Genomic DNA, 23,782 nt, shown 5'->3' on the forward strand with positions numbered 1-23,782 from the left:
GTTGTTCATACAACTCGACGAGTCTCAGCATAAGTGTTCATTGGATGAAGATGAACTCGCCGAGCTGTTCATACAACTCGGCGAGTAGGATTAAGGACTTGAACCTCAGTTTAGAAGGAGAACTCGTCGAGTCAACGTCTAACTCGACGAGTAGGGACAGGATCCAGGGCAGTCGATTGAACAGGGACTCGGCGAGTTGGCGAGCCAACTCGGCGAGTCGGGTCAACTGAAAGTTGACTCTGACCTTGTCTTATGACATGATCAGGGGTAAAATGGTCATTTTACCCAAAGGACAGTTAGCAGTGATTGATTGAGTATGTTGTGGGAATTGCAGCAGGAGGATTTCCAGAGCAGCAGCAGTAGCAGACAGTCGATTCCCACACAGACCAGCAGCTATTTCGAGGTGAGTTTCCTTTCCAGTAGGAACGGGTCTAAGGAACCAAGGCCGACCCGTGTAGATGAGATGTTAGTACTAGAGTGTGGGTCGAGCCCGTATCTCTGGGTTTAGTCGAGTGTGATATATGTGACGATATGATAGAGTTGTCTGTACTTGTTGTCTGTGTGATACTTGTATGATATGAGTTGGCGGTTGAGTGTGGGCAAGGCCCGTATCTCTCCAAGAGTGGAGTGTGGGCTAGGCCTGTATCTCCCAGATAGCGAAGTGTGGGAAAGGCCCGTATCTTCATAAGTGTGGGCGAGGCCCGTATCTTCATAAGTGTGGGCGAGGCCTGTATCTCCCGGCTAGCGAAGTGTGGGCAGGGTCCGTATCTTCCCGAGTGTGGGCGAGGCCCGTAACTCCTAGTTGAATGTTGTTTGTTATATGCTTGCATGGTATGAGGTATTATGGGGGAACTTACTAAGCTTTGTGCTTACAATTTACAGTTTTGGTTTCAAGTACCTCTTCAGCTAAGGGAAAAGAGTCGACGCGGTAGCAGCATATCACACATACGCGTTTGTTTTTCCGCACAATAGATTTTCTGGGATGTACTCTGAATTCTTATTATGATGTCACTGGTTTTCAGACATGGATTATTATCATGAATGTTTTGTAATGATGTTTTACGTTTTAACCTAAATTAAAAATGAAATTTTTAACCGGTAATTTTGGGGCGTTACAAGTTGGTATCAGAGCCCTGGTTTGAGGGATTCGGACTCACCTTCGGGGGTGTCTGAACTCAAATCGAGGGAGTAAAAGATTTTCCAAAAAGAAATTTTTTCTAAGAGCTAAGAAAAATGTTTGAGAAAGAAGGAAGTGTGTGATGTGCACGACCGGCCGAGCTCAAGTAAGTATTCCCCAAAGTACCCATACAAGTTTATGTTATATTTATCAACTTTTATAGAACAGCATGCTAGAATAGGACTAAGGATCTGGGAGTGATGCCTTATGTGCCTGCTATATGTGTTCCAGTTGTATGAGAATTTCATGCTAGTATTAAGTAGACAGCGAATAGGATAGCCCGATTAGGTTATGCCTGGTAGTATGAGCTTAGCATTGTATGCTAGTATAGTTCCTATAAGCAGATAGGGTCAAATGAGATTGTTACCCTTGTCTGAATGCTGCTTGCTACGTGCTTTGTGGGACTCTGAATAATGGGAGTTAGCCACTTGGCGAATACGTCCCGTCACATGTGATCAGGGTTGAATAATCTTAGAGTACCGGATTTGCCCCCACTACGTAGCTCTTGTTTGAGTCCAACCGTTGTAGGGACGAGTTGGGTACTCGAAGGATTATCTGAGCCTCATCACAAGTGATGATATTCGGGTGGTGGCTAATTGACATTACAAGGAGGCCCGCAGCAGCTGACGACTGGATATAGTAGAGTCGGAGATTTCCTTAGGGCAAGCCTAGGATGAATATAGCAGTGATCAGCAGTAGTGGAAGGAATATGGTGGAGTCGAGGCAGTCCTTGAAGAAGGTACGGATAGATGTGGAAGGTAGTATGGGCCCGTACTACTGAAAGCAGAGGATCCGTACCCGAACCAAGGAAGGCCAAGATAAGACCAGGGAACTTGTAAGTGGTTGTGATCCCTCAAGAAGTATCAGTATCACTAATGATTGTTATTTATGTATTGTAGAATGGTGGTACTACGATCGAGGCTGATAAATGGCGGTTCAGGAGAGGGGTCAGGTTCGGGATCAGGTTCCGAGCCGGTAGATGAGGGACTACGCGAGTTTATCGCGTCAGAGATCACCACGGGTATCCTTGAGTCGACCCCCATTATCTTCGGGTCGATCAAGGAAGGGATCATCGAGTTGATGGAGGATCGCCTCAAGGCGTTCAGGAGCGACATGGCATCTGGCCAGTCGGGATCTCACACACTGTCCTTTAAGGACCTCAGGGGCAGTGGTGCACCGGATTTCCACGGGGTAAAAGACCCCATTGCCGCCAGACAATGGATTGCAGACATCGAGTCTGCACAATTGACTAGATTCTGCCCCGAGGGGTCGAAGGTGAGGTATGCAACAGGGTGTTTACGGGACCGAGCTCGAGACTGGTGGGAGTCAGTGGGTGACTCGTTGGGAGCCTCAGCTATCGAGGCTATGGCTTGGTCGGACTTTGTGACCAGGTTCAGGGTAGAGTATGCACCGGCTGTCGAGCTTCAGCAGCTGGCCAGGGAGTTTTTGGACATGAGGCAGACGACTGAGACTGTGGCGGAGATCACCGCCAAGTTCCGGGAGAGGGCTTTGTTGGTGCCCCAGTATGCATGTGACGAGGATATGAGGAGGACCCGTTATCATGATATGCTTCGGGCTGACATCCGGGAACATGTTAGCTTTTCAGCTTGCCCTACCGTGGAGTCCATGATCGCCAGGGCGAGGGAAAGGGAGATTGATTTAGAGCACATTCAGAAGAGGAAAGCAGAGGCGGGGCAGGTGATTGGGGCTTCAGGGAAGAAGTCCCGGGGATCAGATGGGAGGCCGAAAGGCCAAGGGGGACCTGGCCGCTGTGGGAAATGCGGCAGGACACATGAGGGAGCATGTCGGATGGGATCAGCAGGCTGCTACAAGTGCAGAAAGACAGGGCACTTTAGCAGGGATTGTACTACTCCTGTTTCGGCTATACAGACATCTGAGTTGCTGTGTTTCCACTACAACCAGAGGGGCCACAAGAAGGCCAATTTCCCCCAGTTGACAGTTGCAGCGTCAGTGAAGGCGCCAGCTCCAGCGACCCTGCGGATCATGGATGGTCAGCAGGGCAAGGCAGATGCTCCAGTGGTGAGGAGTCGGGCATTTCAGCTGACTACCGAGGAGGCATGCGCCGCACCCGATGTGGTGATGGGTATGATTCTTTCCCTATATTTTATTTATATGATGTTATGATATTGATATGTGCCTCGGTATATGTATATGTGTTAGGATCGTTCCATGTGAACGGTATCCCAGTTCAGGTGTTGTTCGACTCGGGTGCATCCCGATCGTTTGTGTCCCTTGCGCTTAGCAAGAGGTTTCCTAAGTCTTCGGGCATGTTGGATTGCCCTTTGGAAGTAGAAATTGCTGATGATCGATCGGTGCGAGCATCGATGGTATTTCGGGACTGCGTATTACGTTTGTTCGAGGAGCGCTACTTGGTAGATTTGGTTCCTATTTCGTTGCGTGGGAACAAGGTGATCATAGGCATGGACTGGTTGAGCTCTAATGGGGCGGTGATAGATTGCGCGCAGCAGCTAGTGCGAGTCAGGACCCCAGGTGGGGGAGAGTTAGTGATTCATGGCGAGAGGCCACAGCGCGGACCCGCGGTATGTTCAGCAGCGAGGGCTAGACGCTACCTTCAGCAGGGATGCGCAGGATATGTTGCGTATGTGATGGATACCCGGGAGGCGGGTAATGCGACCGTGAGTGAGGTTCCGATGGTTCGGGATTTTGCAGATGTTTTCCCAGAGGAGCTTCCTGGGATACCTCCGGAGCGACAGGTGGAGTTTAGGATTGACCTCGTTCCTGGTGCGGCTCCGATAACCAAGGCACCATATCGGCTGGCTCCTCCCGAGATGCAGGAGTTGTCTACACAGCTGCAGGAGCGGCTAGACAAGGGATTTATTTGTCCGAGTAGTTCACCCTGGGGAGCCCCGATCCTGTTTGTGAAGAAGAAGGATGGGTCGCACTGGATGTGCATAAATTATCGGGAGCTGAATAAGGTAACGGTGAAGAACCGTTACCCACTCCCGAGGATTGATGATCTCTTTGACCACCTCCAGGGAGCGTCTTGGTTTTCCAAGATCGATTTGCGTTCGGGATACCATCAGATGAGGGTCCGAGAGGAGGATGCGCAGAAGACCGCGTTTCGGACACGCTATGGCCATTATGAGTTCGTGGTGATGCCGTTTGGGCTCACCAATGCTCCTGCCGCGTTCATGGACCTCATGAACCGCGTATGCAGACCGATGCTGGATTGGTCTGTGATAGTCTTTATCGATGACATATTGGTTTATTCCAAGACTCAGGAGGAGCATGAGGAGCATCTGAGAGAGGTGTTGGAGACCCTGAGGAGGGAGAGCTTGTATGCTAAGTTCTCCAAGTGTGAGTTTTGGTTGCGCGAGGTGCAATTTCTCGGACACCTTGTCAACCAGAACGAGATTCTGGTTGATCCGGCCAAGGTTGAGGCCGTGATGAGATGGGAGGTTCCGAAGTCTCCATCTGAGATTCGGAGTTTCCTAGGATTAGCAGGCTACTATCGGAGATTTATTCAGGATTTCTCCAAGATAGTCGTACCCCTGACGCGGCTGACGAAGAAAGCCGTGGTCTTTCGGTGGGGACCCGAGCAGCAGACTGCATTTGAGACGTTGAGACAGAGATTGTGCGAGGCGCCGATCTTAGCCCTGCCAGAGGGCGTAGAGGCTTTTGTGGTTTATTGTGACGCGTCCATTTCAGGGTTGGGCACGGTACTGATGCAGAGGGGGCATGTCATTGCCTACGCTTCGAGGCAGCTCAAGCCTCACGAGGCGAACTACCCGACACATGATTTGGAGTTGGGGGCGGTGGTGTTTGCCCTCAAGATTTGGTGACATTACCTCTACGGGGTTCGATGTACCATCTACACGGACCACAAGAGTTTGAGGTACCTCATGGATCAGCCGAATCTGAACATGAGGAAGCGTCGGTGGTTGGACGTCGTAAAGGATTATGATTGCGAGATCCTATACCACCCGGGGAAGGCCAATGTGGTGGCCGATGTGCTTAGCCGCAAGACGGCGCCGATCAGGGACGTTTGCATGAGGATGACCGTAGTGACTCCCCTGTTGGAGCGAATTCGGGAGGGTCAACAGGAGGCTATCAAGGAGAAACATTGGAAGAGCGAGCACGTGGTGGGTCAGGTTTCCTCCTTCGATTATGATAGTCGAGGATTATTGACACTACAACGCAGGGTGTGGGTGCCATATCACGAAGGCGTGCGCCAGATCTTGATGGAGGAGGCGCACAAGTCCCAATTCTCTATTCATCCCGGGGCGACGAAGATGTATAGGGATCTTCATCTAGATTATTGGTGGCCCTGCATGAAGCGAGATGTGGCATGGTACGTCGAGTGGTGCTTGACCTGCAGGAAGGTCAAGGCCGAACATCAGAGACCGCATGGGAAGATGCAGCTGTTGGACATCCCGTTGTGGAAATGGGAAGATATCACGATGGATCTTATAACAAAGCTTCCCAGGACCGCGCGTGGAGTAGATTCGATTTGGGTAATCGTGGATCGATTGACCAAGAGTGCTCACTTTACCTCGATTCAGGAGAGTGTGTCGGCCGAGAAATTGGCCAACATCTATATCAGAGAGATCGTGGCGTGGCACGGGGTGCCAATAACGGTTATCTCAGACAGGGATGTGCGTTTTACTTCCAGGTTTTGGAAGAGATTTCATGACGAGTTGGGCACTCATTTTCATTTTAGCACCGCTTTTCACCCGCAGACGGATGGTCAGAGCGAGCAGACCATCCAGACCTTGGAGGATATGTTGCGGGCGTGCGTGTTAGATTTCGATGGTAGCTGGGATACCTATCTTCCCTTGGCCGAGTTCTCATACAACAACAGCTACCACACAAGTATTGACCGTCCCCCATTTGAAATGTTGTACGGTCGGAGGTGCAGAACCCCGATATGCTGGGGAGAGGTTGGCCAGAGAATCATGGGGAGCACCGAGGTGGTGCTCAAGACGACCGAGTGGATCCAGCAGGTTCGGAGCAGGCTTTAGACTGCTCAGAGTCGGCAGAAAAGTTACGCCGACAAGCGCCGATCCGACCTGGAGTTCCAAGTTGGGGATATGGTTCTCCTGAAGGTGTCGCCTTGGAAGGGCACCATTCGATTCAGGAAGCAGGGCAAGTTGGGCCCGAGGTTTATTGGGTCGTTCAGGGTTGTAGCCCGGGTGGGCAAGGTGGCGTATAGGCTGGATCTGCCAGTCGAGCTTAGCCAGATCCACATCACTTTTCATGTTTCTCAGCTGCGGAAGTGCCTAGTGGACGATTCAGCAGTAGTGCCGTTAGAAGATATTCAGGTTGATGGCAGCCTGAATTACATTGAGCGCCCAGTCGCAATCCTCGACAGGAAGTCAAAGGATTTGAGGAACAAAAGGGTGGAGCTAGTGAAGGTGCAATGGCAGCACCGCAAGGGTTCGGAGTGGACTTGGGAGCCGGTGGAAGAAATGATGGAGCATTACCCAGAGCTGTTTCAGGATCGAGCAGCAGACTTCGAGGACGAAGTCTAAAATAAGTGGGGGAGATTTGTAGCACCTGGTTCCTGGTACGTAAATCTTATTTGAGTATTTTCCATTTTTAGCCTTGGACTCGGCGAGTCATAGGTCCGACTCGCTGAGTAGAGACGGGACCCGGGACACATTATAAGTTGGCGACTCGGCGAGTCCATATCCTGGACTCGGTGACTCACCACTGTTGGATGAAACACTATGTTTCAGGGGTTTTCACCCTATTTAATCACTCTTTCCGCCCCAAGCCAACCCCCATTCACCCTTAGAGCCCTACACCTTGTTCTAAGCCTCGTTTTTGTGGATTTGAAGCCATTGGTGTGTCCTCTTGAAGTTTGGAGTGAGTAGGAAAGGAGATCAAGAAGAAGAAGAGGAGGTCAAGCATCCTTGAGCTATCTCAGAGTGTTCACTAAGGTATGGCTCTTTTTCCCCCATGTTTTCATGCTTATAGCCCCATTAAAGTCCTTCTTGACCCATTTTCCAAGCTTGTGTGTGTGGAGGGTTCGTTTTAGGCTGATTAGCCTCTAGATCTAGGTGGAATCGAGCTCCAGGAGCTTGGATCCATTCCTTTATGGACTCATGTTGCTTGTACACCCTAGATCTACTCTTTTGGTGCATTTTCAACCCTAAAACTCTCATTGAGGAATATTTACACGTAAAGTTGGAAACTTTACGTGTTATTCATGCTCTAGGAACCCAGATCTGTGAATAGCATGGACTGGAATCGAGCAGCATCGCGTATATAGTGAGTGCATGGTAACGACTCGGCGAGTCGTTCATCTGACTCGGCGAGTCTGCTCGCGAGTCTCTGAGTTTGTCCCCTTTTCATTATGTCGAGTAGAGTAGTGGTTCATAGGGTGTGACTCAATGAGTTGGAAGCTGAACTCATCCATAAAGGGACTCGGCGAGTCATTGCCCTGACTCGGCGAATTCAAGGCAATCTCCTTAGATCAAGATCAGACTCGTCGAGTTGTTCATACAACTCGGCGAGTTGTTCATACAACTCGGCGAGTCTCAGCATAAGTTTTCATCGGATGAAGATGAACTCGCCGAGCTGTTCATACAACTCGGCGAGTAGGATGAAGGACTTGAACCTCAGTTTAGAAGGAGAACTCGTCGAGTCAACATCTAACTCGACGAGTAGGGACGGGATCCAGGGCAATCGATTGAATAGGGACTCGGCGAGTTGGCGAGCCAACTCGGCGAGTCGGGTCAACTGAAAGTTGACTCTGACCTTGTCTTATGACATGATCAGGGGTAAAATGGTCATTTTACCCAAAGGACAGTTAGCAGTGATTGATTGAGTATGTTGTGGGAATTACAGCAGGAGGATTTCTGGAGCAGCAGCAGCAGCAGACAGTCGATTCCCACACAGACTAGCAGCTATTTCGAGGTGAGTTTCCTTCCCAGTAGGAACGGGTCTAAGGCACCAAGGCCGACCCGTGTAGACGAGATGTTAGTACTAGAGTGTGGGTCGAGCCCGTATCTCTGGGTTTAGTCGAGTGTGATATATGTGACGATATGATAGAGTTGTATGTGCTTGTTGTCTGTGTGATACTTGTATGATATGAGTTGGCGGTTGAGTGTGGGCAAGGCCCGTATCTCTCCGAGAGTGGAGTGTGGGCTAGGCCCGTATCTCCCACATAGCGAAGTATGGGCAGGGCCCGTATCTTCATAAGTGTGGGCGAGGCCCGTATCTCCCGGCTAGCAAAGTGTGGGCAGGGCCCGTATCTTTCCGAGTGTGGGCGAGGCCCGTAACTCCTAGTTGAATGTTGTTTGTTATATGCTTGCATGGTATGAGGTATTATGGGGGAACTCACTAAGCTTTGTGCTTACAGTTTACAGTTTTGGTTTCAGGTATCTCTTCAGCTAAGGGAAAAGAGTCAGCGCGGTAGCAGCATATCACACATACGCTTTTGTTTTTCCGCACTATAGATTTTCTGGGATGTACTCTGAATTCTTATTATGATGTCACCGGTTTTCAGACATGGATTATTATCATGAATGTTTTGTAATGATGTTTTACGTTTTAACCTAAATTAAAAATGAAATTTTTAACCGGTAATTTTGGGGCGTTACACTGAGAGTATGGATTTAGACATAGACAATTGTCCTTAGTCCGAGAGTATGGATAGGACATAGTTATTTGTCATTAATCTGGGAGTAAGGATTGAGGCATAGTCAATTGTCCCTGGTCCAAGAGTACGAAATGGGCACAGTTATTAATCTGAGAGCATGGATTGGACATACTTGATCCGAGAGTATGGAATAACTAAAAAGGTAAATTTTAGATCCGAGAGTATGGACAGTGTCGTTGAGAGGATTGACGGGGTGGGTAAGAGTTGTTTATACATGGTGAAATTGTATACTTGTGAGTTCTAATATATATATATATATATATATATATATATATATATATATATATATATATATATATATATATATATATATATATATATATATGATAAAACATTGCGTGATTGAAATCCCTATGTACTCACCAGGTTTCCCAATCTGACCCACTCAGTTTATTTGTATCACAGGTGTCAATATGAAGCTACATTACACCGAGAGATTAAGGAGATGTAGATCACTAGTGTATATGAATGTAAGGTATGTTTATGCTTATGTTTCTGTATTGATGATGACATACCAAAGTTTTAAAAGGAATAAAATACATTTCCTCGGAAATGCTTTGATAACGTATTTATCATGTTTTTCTGGGAACAAATTCCGCAACATATTTCTTTAAAAGATACTCTGATTTTCAAAATAAAACATAAGCAAATTGGTCTTTTCTAGCCGTAAAAATGGGGATATCACATATTGGACCGTTTCGGATCACTACCAGGGTCGGCAAGGGGGCATACAAACTAGACCTTTCATAGGAGCTCCGTCAGATTCATAGAACTTTCCACGTTTTGCAACTGCATAAGTGCATATTAGACGAGGATGTGGTAGTGTCATTGGATGACATTCAGGTCGACAAGCGCCTGAATTACGTTGAGCAGCCGGTGGTTGTCTTAGAGTGGAAGATAAAGGTCCTGTGCAACTAGGAGATACCTTTAGTAAAGGTACAGTGGCAGCATCAGAGGGAATCTGAGTGGACTTGGGAGCCTGAGGTTGAGATGCGGGAGCATTATTCGGAATTATCTATGCCTCTAAAACTTAAAAATACATCGTAGTTAAAGCTCTGATGCATGGATGAAGTTGAGGAAGATGTCATTGATGGTATGCTTGATGGATCTTATGAAATCAAATATTTTCCTACGGAAAGCTTATGTGAAAAGATTGCAAAGAAATTTTTGGATGAGAAGAATTAAAAGGCTTAAATTGTGTATGTGAAAAGGTCAACTGTTGTAGCTCTGGAAGGTGATGTGTTTGTATGGATCAAAAGATTATAATATTCCTTATTTAAACAATTCAAAGAGAATTGTTCTTGATTGTTAAAAAGTCAACGGTTGTAGCTCTGGAAGATGATATGTTTGTATGGATAAAAAGATTGTATTTGAAGTATGGACAATTAAAATAGAACTGTTCTACTTGATTCGTTTAAGGATACAACTTGTAAATAGTTAAAACTTTTGATACCAGACTTTTGATCCTCTTTTTTAAAAAAATGGTGTTGTCATAATTAGAATTTGTTGTCTGTCCAAGAATAAACATCAAACATGATTTAATTCGATTCCATGAATACCTTTACATATAATATTTAAACTTTTGATGTGATAGTTTTCCAAAAACAGGTTTTGAAAATTGCAAATCTTGAAAGAAGAGTGACTAAAAATTATGAAAGTAGTTTCCAGGGGATGCATATGTAATTTCTAAAAATTTAGTACTCGGTGGCCAAAGTGCAAAAAAATAAACTTTCCCTTAAGAACTTGTGCGACCTCTAGGAGAAGACAACATACTTCCTATGTGATGCCATGATTGAACAATTAACATATAAAACCATAGAGAATTCTTAACAAATAAATGTATATACAGATAATGTAGCATTGTGCATACTATATACTTGATCTTTCCGGTATCTGTAGGTGTGTTGAGGTGACGGATAACCAGTACTAAATCTTGATGTGCGCATCGTTTATCAGGATCAAAATGTATTGTGGAACCTCCCATCCTCTATCGAATAGCCTCCTTCCTTCAATTATTTCAGTCGGAGCTTAGAGCATCGGTATACTCCGATTCTTGATGTTTAATTTTGAGGGGAAGTGGACAAGCCAGATGGAGATGTACGGTTTTGATTTCCTATTTGGGAAGAAAATGTTGATAGACCAAGAAGACCCTATGGATTTTTGTTAGGGATAATGACTTAAAAGGGTAATATATTTTCTGATTTGTACACATTTAGTCACTGGTTTTTTTTTCGTCCACATTTACCCCCTTCAACTTGTTAAACTGTACACATTTAGTCCTTATGACCAGCTAATCTAGGTTAGCCGGTAAAAAGGACTTAATAGGGTAATATATTTCTTACTTTATACACATTTAGTCCTTAATATTTTTGTACACATTTAGCCCTTCATATTTTTTTTGTTGCAAAATAAGTCATTTTTGTTTTTGTACTCATCAATTCTTATAAATAATTTCTTTAGGTTTTTCTCACAACATCTTACGTAGATAGCCATATGGTGTTGGGATAGGTTGAGGTGGGCCTGCTATATGTTGTAGTGCGGGCCAGCTGTAGGCCATAGGCACAGATGCTCGAGAAGAGCGGTTGGGTTATAGCGGCATGCCGATAAACCCTAGGTATTCCAGTCCGATGACTTATTTGACCTATTGCAATGTTGGCATTCCATTCCAATGACTGCTTAAGCCAAGGTATTCCAATCTGATGAGTGTGGGGCCGTTATACATGATAATACGTTTGTTATATCACGTATTTTTGGGGAAACCCACTAAACTTTGTGTTTACTCAGTTGTTTATGTTTTCAGGTTCTACCGTTGATTGTGTGAAGGCGAAGACATGATAGTACACACTCATCAACAATATTGATGATTCCAAGTTTCTTATATTACTCTGATTTTCGATAAATGTATTTTGGAATAAACGTTTTTTTCTTAATAATGAATTTATAACTAGGGAGTTTTGCCTTATTTAAAAATGAAAATTTTTTGTTGTGAAAATGAGACGTTACACATAAACATTAACAACCCCACACACTTCATCAATGATTGTCCCACGTAAGATGTCGTGAAAAAACCTAAATAAATCATTCATAAGTACAGAATGAGTATAAAAACAAAAATGACTTATTTTGAAACAAAAAAAAATATTAAGGACTAAATGTGTACAAAAATATTAAGGATTAAATGTGTACAAAATGAGAAATATATTATCCTATTAAATCATTTTTACCGACTAACCTGGAATAACCGGTTATAAGGATTAAATGTGTACATTTTAACAAGTTGAAGGGGTAATGTGTAGGAAAAAACTCAGTAATTAAATATATATACAAATCAAAAAATATATTACCTTTTAAATCATTATCCCTTTTTGTTATTCCTAAAACTTACCCGATCATGAATGTTAATATGTTATCATTCAAATCTCTTAAAATTTAAAGACTTTAAAAGGAGTTACAGAAACGGTCCCTTAAATATGTTTAGAAACACATGTCTGGTCATTCAATGTTTTACTCTTTCATTTTTTTTTTCCTGTTGACTACAATTTTACAAAAATTATCTTATAATTTTCAAACTTTTTAATAATTGTAGAAAAACCAAGTCTAATTCTTCAAAGACCAGTTTGATTAAATAGTGATTTACTTAAACTTAATGATTGTTGTAAACATATTAAATCTTCTAATTTTATAATTCTTAAACTTCTTGTCACAAGACTCGCTAAAAAAAAATATTTCCTCGTAAAACTTAAACATTAATCAGAAAATTTTATTAGTTTATACATTGATGTTTTAAATTTACAAATATAGAGCAGATAAAAATAAACTATTGAACAAGTTCAACGGGTGCTATTATCTATATAATTTTAATTAATTAGTAGCTTGTGAACTAACTTCAAAATCTTTTTTTTTTATCTCAATAGACAATGTAGCAAAGAGAAAATAAATTACCATTTTGTTTTGAAAGTTACATTGTAACCATACAAGTTAATCATTATTTAAATTACGTAATGATAGGCGGTTTTACTATTGTGAATATAGTGGTACCGGCAACGTCTAATGTTTCTGGACGCAGTGTAAATTTTTTTTTCTATTATCGTGACACTACTAAAATATCTCGTGACACTACTAAAATTTCTCGTGACACCTCTACTATGAAATCATGCGTCCATCCCTTGACCTAGTATCTTTTTTTTAGAACGGCAATCAAAATAATTTGTACACTACTCCTAAACTACTGCTTTCGTCTCCAACGATACTAGAACTCTCAACCTTTAGTTGGGAGCACCTTCCACAAACATGTGATACTGCTGACGCTGAGCTATAAACCCTTTGGTATGTGACCTAGTATCACCTCATCATCTCTAGCCATATTTTGATGATTTAATTTTGTCACCGTTGTTGGTTTTGAATTTTTCTTCTTCCAAATTCGGATATTTTAAATGTATTCTTAATTAAAATTTTGTTAAAAGCTTATTGAATTTCTCCATCGTTCCAAAATAACAAATGAATAAATAAATTAGTTAACGTGATGAAAGTCAATACTTTGAATCATGTCAAATATTTTATTGTTTTTTGAATTCAACAGAGTTTTGGAAAATATTTGGGTAACTAAAAACTTGGTTGTGATCTTACATCACTTAGAAATCTTAATGAATTTATTTGTAACAAATCATATGCAAATTAATATCAAAATTCAACCATTTTTTTATCAAGAACAAGGTTTGACTTTTTAGAGAAGTCAAATGTGTTAGCTAAACACCATGAATTAACTAGTTTGTAGTAACTTGAATATTTTGTCCATTATCCTTGTACTTTAACCTCTGTTGAATTTCCACTCAAAACATGTGATGTTTCCTTCTCACCACTACACAATCTTATAAACTAACTAAACCAATAAATTAAGATGCTTTTTTGGTAGAGCTGTGAACAATACAGAATCTCTCTCTCTCTCTCTCTCTCTCTCTCTCTCTCTCTCTCTCTATATATATATATATATATATATATATATATATATATATATATATATATATATATATATATATATATATATATATATATATATATATATATATATATATATATATATATATATATATATATATATAATGCATTACATGTTTCGATGTCCTCAAACACGCAAACTGAAAATGTTATAAGTTAGGAGAAGATGACAATTACCCTTTCAAGTTTATCCTATGCTTTCTACATTGCACATAACAGCCTCATTTTCAGTGTTTTTTTCTTGTATTTTGTTGGATCTATATGCTTAAGATTTGTTTTAGAATGATATTGTTAGTAACATATGACCGTATAGAATCACACATTTATTAAGTAGTCGTTTATTAAATATTTATAACAATTCGATTATTAATAAATGTTATTAACTTTTATATTTAATTGGAAAATTTATTATTTTTGTGATAATAGTATTTTCTAAGAGTGTAACAAATTATTAAATCATAAGGTATGAATTAATATGTTATATACAAACTTTGGACCCTTTAGAGTTCATTTATATAAAGTAATGTACATGTGCGAAATGATATTGAATGTAAGACACTCCATAATCTCTTCTTTCTTTCTCTTGGCCGAATCCACCCGTACTTGGGTGGATATTGCTTGTAAGTCTTCTTCTTACACACACTATGCTTCTTACATGGTTTGTGTAACATCCAAAATTTCGAGAAATGATTTTTTTTTAAATATTTATATTTTTAAAATCTAGTTGGCCATGATGTGTTGAAAGTATCACCACAGCATGGAAAATTAGTTGGAAATGCACATCTTAAATGAGTGCTACGACGTGGCATTATGTTGGCCACAGTGTGGCAACTATTTAGGGTCAAACCCTAATTTTCGGGCTATAATCCCTATTTAAAGGAAGTGATGGCTAGGGTTTCCTCCGCCATCAACCTCCATCACCTTCAAACGAACCTTTGTCCAAACCCTAGCTCTTTTGAAGCTTTTGTGCTCCTTTTTCAAGTTCTTGGTGGGTTTAAAGGAAGAAGAAGAAGAGTTTGTGCCTTGATTCAACAATCAAACCTTTCCCTCACTTGTGTGCATCTTCTAGACTCTTTGTAAGTCCTCAAGTTTCCACCTTTTGATGCTTTTTATCTTTAGATCTATGTTTTAAGTTATATTTTGGTCCCTTTGATGTGGTTCGTATGGTTGGAAGAGATAAAGTTTGCAAATTTATGGTTTCTTTAAGTCCCAAGAGCATTATATCTCATATATCTAGGAAGTGGTGGTGATTTGGGAGCCTTACATGAAATCCAGGTCATATTGCATCTCTTGACCTAGATTTGGGAAATGACATGCCTTGGGTATGTATGTCCATAAATTTTGCATTTTAAGGGATCATTAGGGTCCCTAAAGGGTTAACATACAACATACCTTAGTGTCGAATTTGGCAAGAAAAGAAGAAAAAAAATGGAGCTTTGTGTAGAGTACAAGCCGACACAACATAAGGTTGGAAAAGAAGTGAAAGAGAAAAAGGAAGCTGGAAAGAACACTATAACCTGTGACGATGAGGTGTGCGAGGCGTACAACTTAATTATGTTGAGCGTACTCAGTTTCCCTTAGTTAAGCGGTGCGCAGTCCATAAGTACGCTGGGCGTACTCGCTATGCCGGGAAATCTTGGTCGCAATCATCTTTTGTACGTCTGGCGTTCTTAAACTTACGTTGAGCGTAATATTAATGCAATTTTTTCTTTTTGTCCATTTTAATTTCTTTTTCCATATGATTCCGTTTGGTGACATTTGAATAATGAAATTCTCTACACTTACAACAGCAAAAACCCTCTAACAAATGACACGCTATCAACAAAATTAAAAATAAAATAAAACTAAAAAATTAAAACGAAAAACAAATAACAAATAATCAAATAAATCAAATTAATTGAAAACCGTTCCCCGACAACGGTGCCAAAAACTGGATTTGTTATATATATATATATATATATATATATATATATATATATATATATATATATATATATATATATATATATTGCTCAAGTTTTAAATTTATAAAACTAAATTTATCGCATCCGAACTAACACGCACACTAGGCACTGAACCTAATTGTGCAATTATATAGCTGTGGTAAGAACAGGTGTTGAACACAAGAGGAACCATGGTAAATTAATTTTAAAATATTTAATTATAGGTTACACAAAACACACGAAAAGCAGTAAAGAAGGGTTTTATGGAATTAAATCTCAAACAATCGACTAAACAACAAATCTCGATAAACCGACTGAAGACAAATCTCTTTAGATACTTTGGTTTAGACAAATTACATTTTAAAATTATAAATAATTGCAACACATATTTATTTATTCTTGTTCACTGATTCCTAAAATAACTAGCATCGTGGTCACCCTACTAATCCTTTGATTTCAACACAACTATTAATTCCTATCAGGTGAACAAACAATCATTCAAATTAGTATTTAGTTCATATTAAGCAAGATTTAATCTTATTTAACCCTAATGGTCATAGGAATTAAATCATGCATAGATTGGTCGTCTACTCATGCATACACATTAAAGTTCATCACTTCTTTCCAAACCCTAGGTTTTGGTTAAAAATCTAGTGGACAACTTTGATTCAAATTAACACAATCAGATGATCATCTAAATTCTATCAATTCAACAATAAGAAATAAGTAACAATGTTAACACATAGGGATCTTGTAATCAAACTTGACAAAATAAATTAAATAAGAATAAACAATCAAAATTGCAATTAAACCATAAGTTAAGAGATTCATTCAATCATAAACATAAAGTAAAAGGTTTTAATATCCAAATCAAAAAGTAAACACATAGTGGAATCACAATAGAATGCTAAATATGGTCAAGATAACAAACCACATGATTGCCGGCACGAATCCGCTCTCTAATCCCTCAAATCTTCGCTCCTGTCAGCTTAACGACCTTTCAGCCGCCTTCTAGACCCTCAAAAAGGCATAATAGAGTTTTCCTGTCGACTAAGGATCAATGGAAAATCGAGTTCTCTTCTCTGGTTGGCCGAAAATCGCTTTTTATATGATTCAGAACCGACCCCGTACGAGGGGTAATGGAATTTATGCAGGGCGTAATAAGAAACTCATCGCGATCTGGATCTGGACACATAGCCCATTATGTTAGGTGTACCATGAACTACGTTGGGCGTAGTGCTAATCTTCAGAGTACGTAGGGCGTATGGCCATTACGCGGGGCATAGTGGGCTACTTTAGCCACCTGGTTCATCTTTGCATTCCAAGCCCAATTTCCGTCTCCTTTTACTTCTTTTCCGCTCTAACAACAATATACCTATAAAATATAAATTTAATGGCTATAAGTTTCTTTTAGTTCTAAATAACAATAATTAATGCTAAAATATTAAGATATGATATATATATATATATATATATATATATATATATATATATATATATATATATATATATATATATATATATATATATATATATATATATATGGGTAAAGTTAATATACATAACAACCTTATATAAGCTTAGGTACTTAACTTCATAATACTACATCGGTTTGTATCATATTACAATGTAATTGCCTATGGTTCTTAAATTTCAACCCCATGATGTGATTACTTCCAAAATCTTTGGACTTTCACCAATATCTTTCGTTTACATCACGTCTTTCTATCGAATACCACTTGATGAGCTTCATATCCTAGCGCTACAAATGAAAGGATGTAGGAGAAATATAACGATGAATTTTCAAAATTTTTTGAAGTAAATCAAGTTTAGGGATGAAGTTTAAGAACCTTGGATGATTGCAATGAAAATTTAATGCAAAATAATGTAGTTTGATGTGGTTAGGTATATAAGCTTATATAAGGTTGTTAGGTATATTTACTTTACCCTATATATATATATATATATATATATATATATATATATATATATATATATATATATATATATATATATATATATATATATATATATATATATGACCTCATATTTGAAAGACTAATGAATATAAGTTTTTTACATTTAACTCCTTTTACATGTTTGGTACATTGCACAAATCTATATGTATTTTTTGATTTTTGTAAAAGGAATGTCTGTAAGGTAACAACCTGATGTTGCCTTGGTGATCAATATATAAGTCGATTAACAATAGAAAGAAAAAACAAACAGAGGAAAGTAGGAAATAATCGAAAGGAAAAGAATTTGAATTTACTTGGGTAACAAGGATTATTTTCTTTGGAAAAAAACGAAAAAAAACATCTAACATATGTTCCCTATATATAGTAGATAAGAAGTATATATCCTAATCTAACTCAAAAACCTTTAAAAAGAAAGAATTCCCAAAATATTCCTGACAAAGAATTCGTCCCATATTCTGAATTATCTAACATTTCCCTCCTAATTCAGAATCATGCACATCTTCATTCATAGCAACTTGTTTATCTCGTCTTTTCGAACCATTTTGATTCTTGACCTTTCCCGGGGTCCTGGACACCTAATCTTCACCTCGGTCACATCCTTTCATGGGGTCCCGGACACCCAATCTTCTATCAATATTTTTGATTGTTCACAAGTCACAACACACGTAACATGTAACATGACATCTTGTTGGACACGTTCATTGCCATCTTGACTTTTCCTGGATTCACGACCTCTCCCTGGCCACATCCAAAGCCACCCGATTTGAACTCCAATGTCATAATGTTTGTACAATGTAGTTTTTTCAATCTCTTCCTTTGTTTCGATCACCTTTGTTTAAAGAGACATCTCCACCGACCAAGAAAATAACGGTCGACCCGAAAACAGTTTACCGTCTTCGTCTTCTGCTATAAAACAGTCTCGAAATATCCCATGTTGTCCCGAACCTTCTAACAATGTTGTCTTTGGGATTCATCTAAGTCGTCTCCGTTTTAAACAACGGTTTGTGTGATCTCAACCTTGTCAATTTAGCCATTTTAGTGTTGTTTTACTTATGAGTATAACAACTTTGATTTTGATTTCTTTAATATACCCATTATTTTCACTTGATTAAAGAAATAATTTAAATGTTGAAGAGAAATCATCTTCATGTTTAAAGATGGTTGCCGAGTACAACATGACGCCAACTCTAATTATCAAGGCAGCAATGTGGTTCTATTTCATAGTTTCAGCTCCTGTTTTTCTGGCTTTGAACTTTTAGTCCAAACTCGGATTTTCCACAATCATTTTCTACAACTTCTTACTATTGAAACATGTTCTATTATGCTATTGATTCGTTTAACACCAATAAACATTCTCAAATATGTACTTCAATATAAGAAATTCTCGCAAGCATTATTCAGCATCACTAAGGTGACTTGACATCACCCTAACTACTATGAATTACATCATCATTCCATTCAGTGATTGAGTTATGCTAATGCACACAATCTAATACCATGTTCTGTGTGAGTTGCTTAACAACTAATTAGCAATCAACACGACTAAAACTGTTTATCCACTTGTAGCAAAATAGTGTAATTTTTACGTGAAGCTCTTTGTACAAATCCTCAACAAATCAATGCAAATAAAAATGTCGAAACACAACAAAATAAAAAGATGAAGGTCTTGTTCACATAGAAGATAGCCTCAAGAACTTAACGAACAAGTATATACTAGATTTGAATTAGGAAAACTCTACTAGTTATCAAATTGGATCGCTCACAACAGTCAGCCAAGAACCATGAATCCTTTTGGTGATTAATTTTTTGTGCACTTTCACACACTTGCTTCCCAATGTAGTTGTTTTTCCGTTCCACTTACAAGACTTCATGTCTAGCTTCCAGATTAATCTGGTTGCAGATTGACAATGAAAATACATGGACATATTACTTGCTGATCCACATCCACAAAAGTGACAACAACCATGCTTGAGAATGTACACATGCAAACACCCAACTGAAAACTAGATAAGTTAAGTGACGACATCAATTATCTTTTCAAGTTCATCTTGGACCTCCTCCGGTGCATAGAATAACATGATGTTCATTTTGCTGTGTAACCTTGGACCACCATAGCCTTTTTCCTTGTATTTTCCAAAATAACAGTTGAGTTGGTTTACTGATGGAGAACAGGTAGGAAAAAGTTCAAAACACAAATAAGCTGCTCTACAATATCAGTTTTAGAAATATAACAAGGATTTTTGTTTTGTGTAGAGTAGTTGTACGTATTTTAAATATAATAATTTATTTTTTGCTGAAATAGTAATTATCGATTGTCATATCAATATCAAAATTCAAATCAAAGTCCAATGGTTAATTAAAATAGAAAACTGAAAAAGAGAGAATACCTGTTACAACATTTCTGGGCCTTGTTAATAGTAATCATGATCGTCATCGTATGTGTAATCATAATCGTAAGTGTAATCGTAATCGTATGTATAATCGTATGTGTAATCATAATCATATGTGTAATCATATTCGTATGTGTAATCATAATCATAATAGCATTTGTGACCAGCCACATAATCATATTGAAGATCGCGATTGAAAACGTGATTGTCATCGTAATAGGAGATTTGTATCTCATCAGACACCTCAAGACTCCCTCTTGACCCATAAACACGCAGACACTTCAACATAAGAATGCTCTGTGGAAGATGACTTATGGGTGTAGCTCCTATAGATAAGTCTTCTAGACATTCTAAACGCCCAATTTCCTCAGGTAACTTCTCCAGCGACCAACAACAATCAAGATTGAGAGATTTCAGATGTTTCAACATACAAATGCTATCCGGAAGATGTTGAATCTTTGCAGATGACAAAGTTAGGTGCTCTAATGACTCTAATTGGCCAAGATCCTCAGGTAACTTCTCAAGTGAAAAACATTGACCAAGATCAAGTTCATGTAGATTTTTCAACATAACTATGCTATCTGGAAGATGTTTAATATATGTACATGACAAATCTAGCAAGCGTAAGCATTCTAACTGACCAAGATCCTCGGGTAACTTCTCTAGCCTTAAACAACGATTAATATTGAGAGACTCCAGATGTTTCAACTCACAAATGCTATCTGGAAGATGCTCGATATCTGTACATGACAAATCTAGATCCTTTAAAGATTCTAACCCACTAAGGTCCTCTGGTAACTTGTTAAAATACCGAGAATGGTAAAGTATGAGAATGTTGAGGTGTTTCAACAAAGTAATACTGTCCGGAAGATGTTTAAGCTTTGTATTTGTCAAATCTAGAACCTCTAAACATTCTAAGCGGCCAAGATCCTCGGGTAGCTTCTCAAACTTATCACAATGAGCAAGGCAAAGATATTTTAGATTTTTCGGCATGGAAATGCTATCCGGAGACAAATTTAGATTCTCTAAACACTCTACCCGCTGAAAAACCTCAGGTAAATTCTTAAGGGACAAACATGCCCAAAGATCGAGAGATTTCAGATGTTCCAACTTCCAGATATCATCTGGAAGTTCTACCAAATCATGACAATCACTAAGATTCACCATCTCGAGATTTGGGGTTAGATCAAGGTCAATGGTCTTCAATTTTGAATCACTGAGATCAAGGAATCTAAGCTTGTCAAGAACCTAACATAAGGAGAAAAACAAGATGAATATTGCTGTCAATACAAAGCAAAGAATGTGTAAGTCATAAAATTACAATGAATCATGCAAAAATAATCGATCAACCATAATGTTACCTTTTTTTCTCCCCCTTCCCAAAGTTGTACGATTTCGCTTCTAGGCATGTCAAGTCTAACAAGATTGTTTGCTTGAAATGTTTTGGGTAAAGACCTAAAAGGGTAAGAGTCCCAGTTTAGATATCGTAAAGAATCTGGAAAGCTTGGACTAAATGTATCAAGTTCAGCGTCCCTCACAACATTTGTCGTAACCACTGAAAGATATCTAAGCGCCTTCATCTTTCCAAGACCTTTTATAAGCTTATAAGGATCGAGTTTTGTACTGTAAAATTCTATACATCTTGTTTCTTCAGTACCCTGAAAGGTGGTCACAATGAAAGTTGTGTGAAAATAGATGAAAAAGTGTTAGATTTCTCAAACATACACATAAACTTGATCCTCACCAAGTCATTAGCCAATATATGTTCAATTTCATCATTCTTCCATAACCGGCTATGTTTCTTTGGCAAATCAGGGTGAGAACGGCGAACAATATGTCTGCCCATTTCTTGGATACTGTCATGCATGTCCAAACACTCACGATGGTAGTCATCTTTATAAATAGTTACTAGAGATTTTTGCTGAAGAACTCTTAAACCAATTCTAGCATGAAACCCAAAGCTTTCAAGAACTTGGATTGCGAACTCTTTTATCTGACCTTTCATAATGCATGCAACATCGAGGAATATCTCCTTGTAATCATCCTCTAGAGCGGTATAGCTTAATTCCAATATTTTTAGAGTTTCTGTTAGTGGAATTGTTTTTAATCTTGCTAAAGCATCTTCCCATTCAGGCTTATCTTCACCACACAGAAACGAACCTAAGACTGTGATTGTTAAGGGAAGACCAGCAGCATAACATACAACTTGTTCTGAAAGGCCTTGGTACCCTTCAATTGGAATGTCTTTCTTAAATGCATACCTACTAAAAAGGCAAATTGCTTCCTCATCCGATAACAAATTAACATCACAAATCAACGTCACTCTGTGTGCTAACAGTACTTTCTCATCTCTTGTCGTAATAATAATTCTACTTCCTGCCTTAAACCAGTTAGGCTCTCCGGCTAACGCCTCAAGCTGGTTAATATGGTTTACATCATCTAGAACAATAAGAACCTTTTTAGCAGGCATCCTCCTCTTCATCATGTTTTTCCCGTCATGAATATCTCTTATGTTGATGTCTTTATCATTTAAGACATCCGAAAGGACTTTATTTTGCAAGGACTTTAAACCAGACAACGAAGCACTTGAAACTTCCCTAACATTCTCAACGAAGCTTTTACCTTCGAAGTGAAATGATATTTGATCAAAAACAGTTCTGGCCAAAGTTGTCTTCCCACCACCTCCCATCCCTTTGATCCCAATCATTCGAACATCATCGATACCGATATCTAAAGATGATACAAGATCCTTTACCCGTGTCTCCATGCCCACTAAATTTTCATCAATACTGAAACTGATGGAACATAGTTCTAGTGATAGTTGTTCAACAATTATTTGGATGAATTTAGCTTCTTGCCTGTATTTTAAAGAAGATTCAATTAGGTTTACTAAAACTCCCACATGTACAATTACCTTCATATTTCATGTTTAATCTTTCGAAAAGACTCGAGTTTGAGTTAAAACTTGACAGCACAACATGAGATGCGATGTGTAACCCTTTAAAAGCAAATTTTAAACGAACAAAATTAAGAACGTTGCACGGATACAAAGGAATTACCTATCAGCCGTGTTCTTCAACTCCCAACCAGCCAGATTGGCTGCTTCTTTCAGTGCCTCCCTCCATTTTCCAGCAGCCTCTTTATTTTTGTGTTTGGCAAAGGCTTTTCTAACTGCCCCGCTTTGTTTGCGGACTTCGGTGGGTTCCACGTCATAGAAGACAGGGAAAGCAGTATGCTCTGTCGACTTGCAACACTCCATTATCTTGGCAAGCTCATCCAAGCACCATGATGAAGATGCATAGTTCTTGGAGAAAACAATGATGTAAAATCTCGAGTCTTCAATGGATCCGATCAGCTCATCACTGATCCTTTTCCCTTTCTTGATCCTCTCATCATCCTTGTAAGTGTAAATGCTTTTATGCTGAAGAGCGGAATAAAGATGATCAACGAACTTTGTACGAGTGTCTTCACCTCTAAAACTTAAAAACACATCATACTTAAAGCTCTTCCGAGTGGATGAAGTTGAAGAAGACTCCATTGATGGTATATATGCTTGAAGGATTCTATAAAATCAAATCTTTGCTGGGGAAAAATTATGTGAAACGATTGCAAAGAAATTTTGATGAGTTGAATTAAAAGGCTTAAAGTGT

General features: G+C 39.4%; 1 protein-coding gene across 1 annotated transcript; it reads right to left on the minus strand.

Moving 5' to 3' along the window:
- Positions 1-19,484: 19,484 nt before the first annotated feature.
- Positions 19,485-23,782, minus strand: LOC145072333 (TMV resistance protein N-like). Its single transcript, XM_079018741.1, has 5 exons — positions 23,192-23,782; positions 21,877-22,990; positions 21,494-21,790; positions 20,130-21,380; positions 19,485-19,865 (listed from the first exon to the last, which is right to left on the minus strand). Exons 1-4 carry the CDS (start codon positions 23,668-23,670, stop codon positions 20,154-20,156), a joined length of 3,117 nt encoding a protein of 1,038 aa, XP_078874867.1. The 5' UTR covers positions 23,671-23,782; the 3' UTR covers positions 19,485-19,865; positions 20,130-20,153.

The sequence above is a fragment of the Lactuca serriola genome, chromosome 9 (genome assembly GCF_051521515.1).
Source record: "Lactuca serriola cultivar US96UC23 chromosome 9, Lser_US96UC23_V15, whole genome shotgun sequence".
NCBI classification, from domain to species: Eukaryota; Viridiplantae; Streptophyta; class Magnoliopsida; order Asterales; family Asteraceae; genus Lactuca; species Lactuca serriola.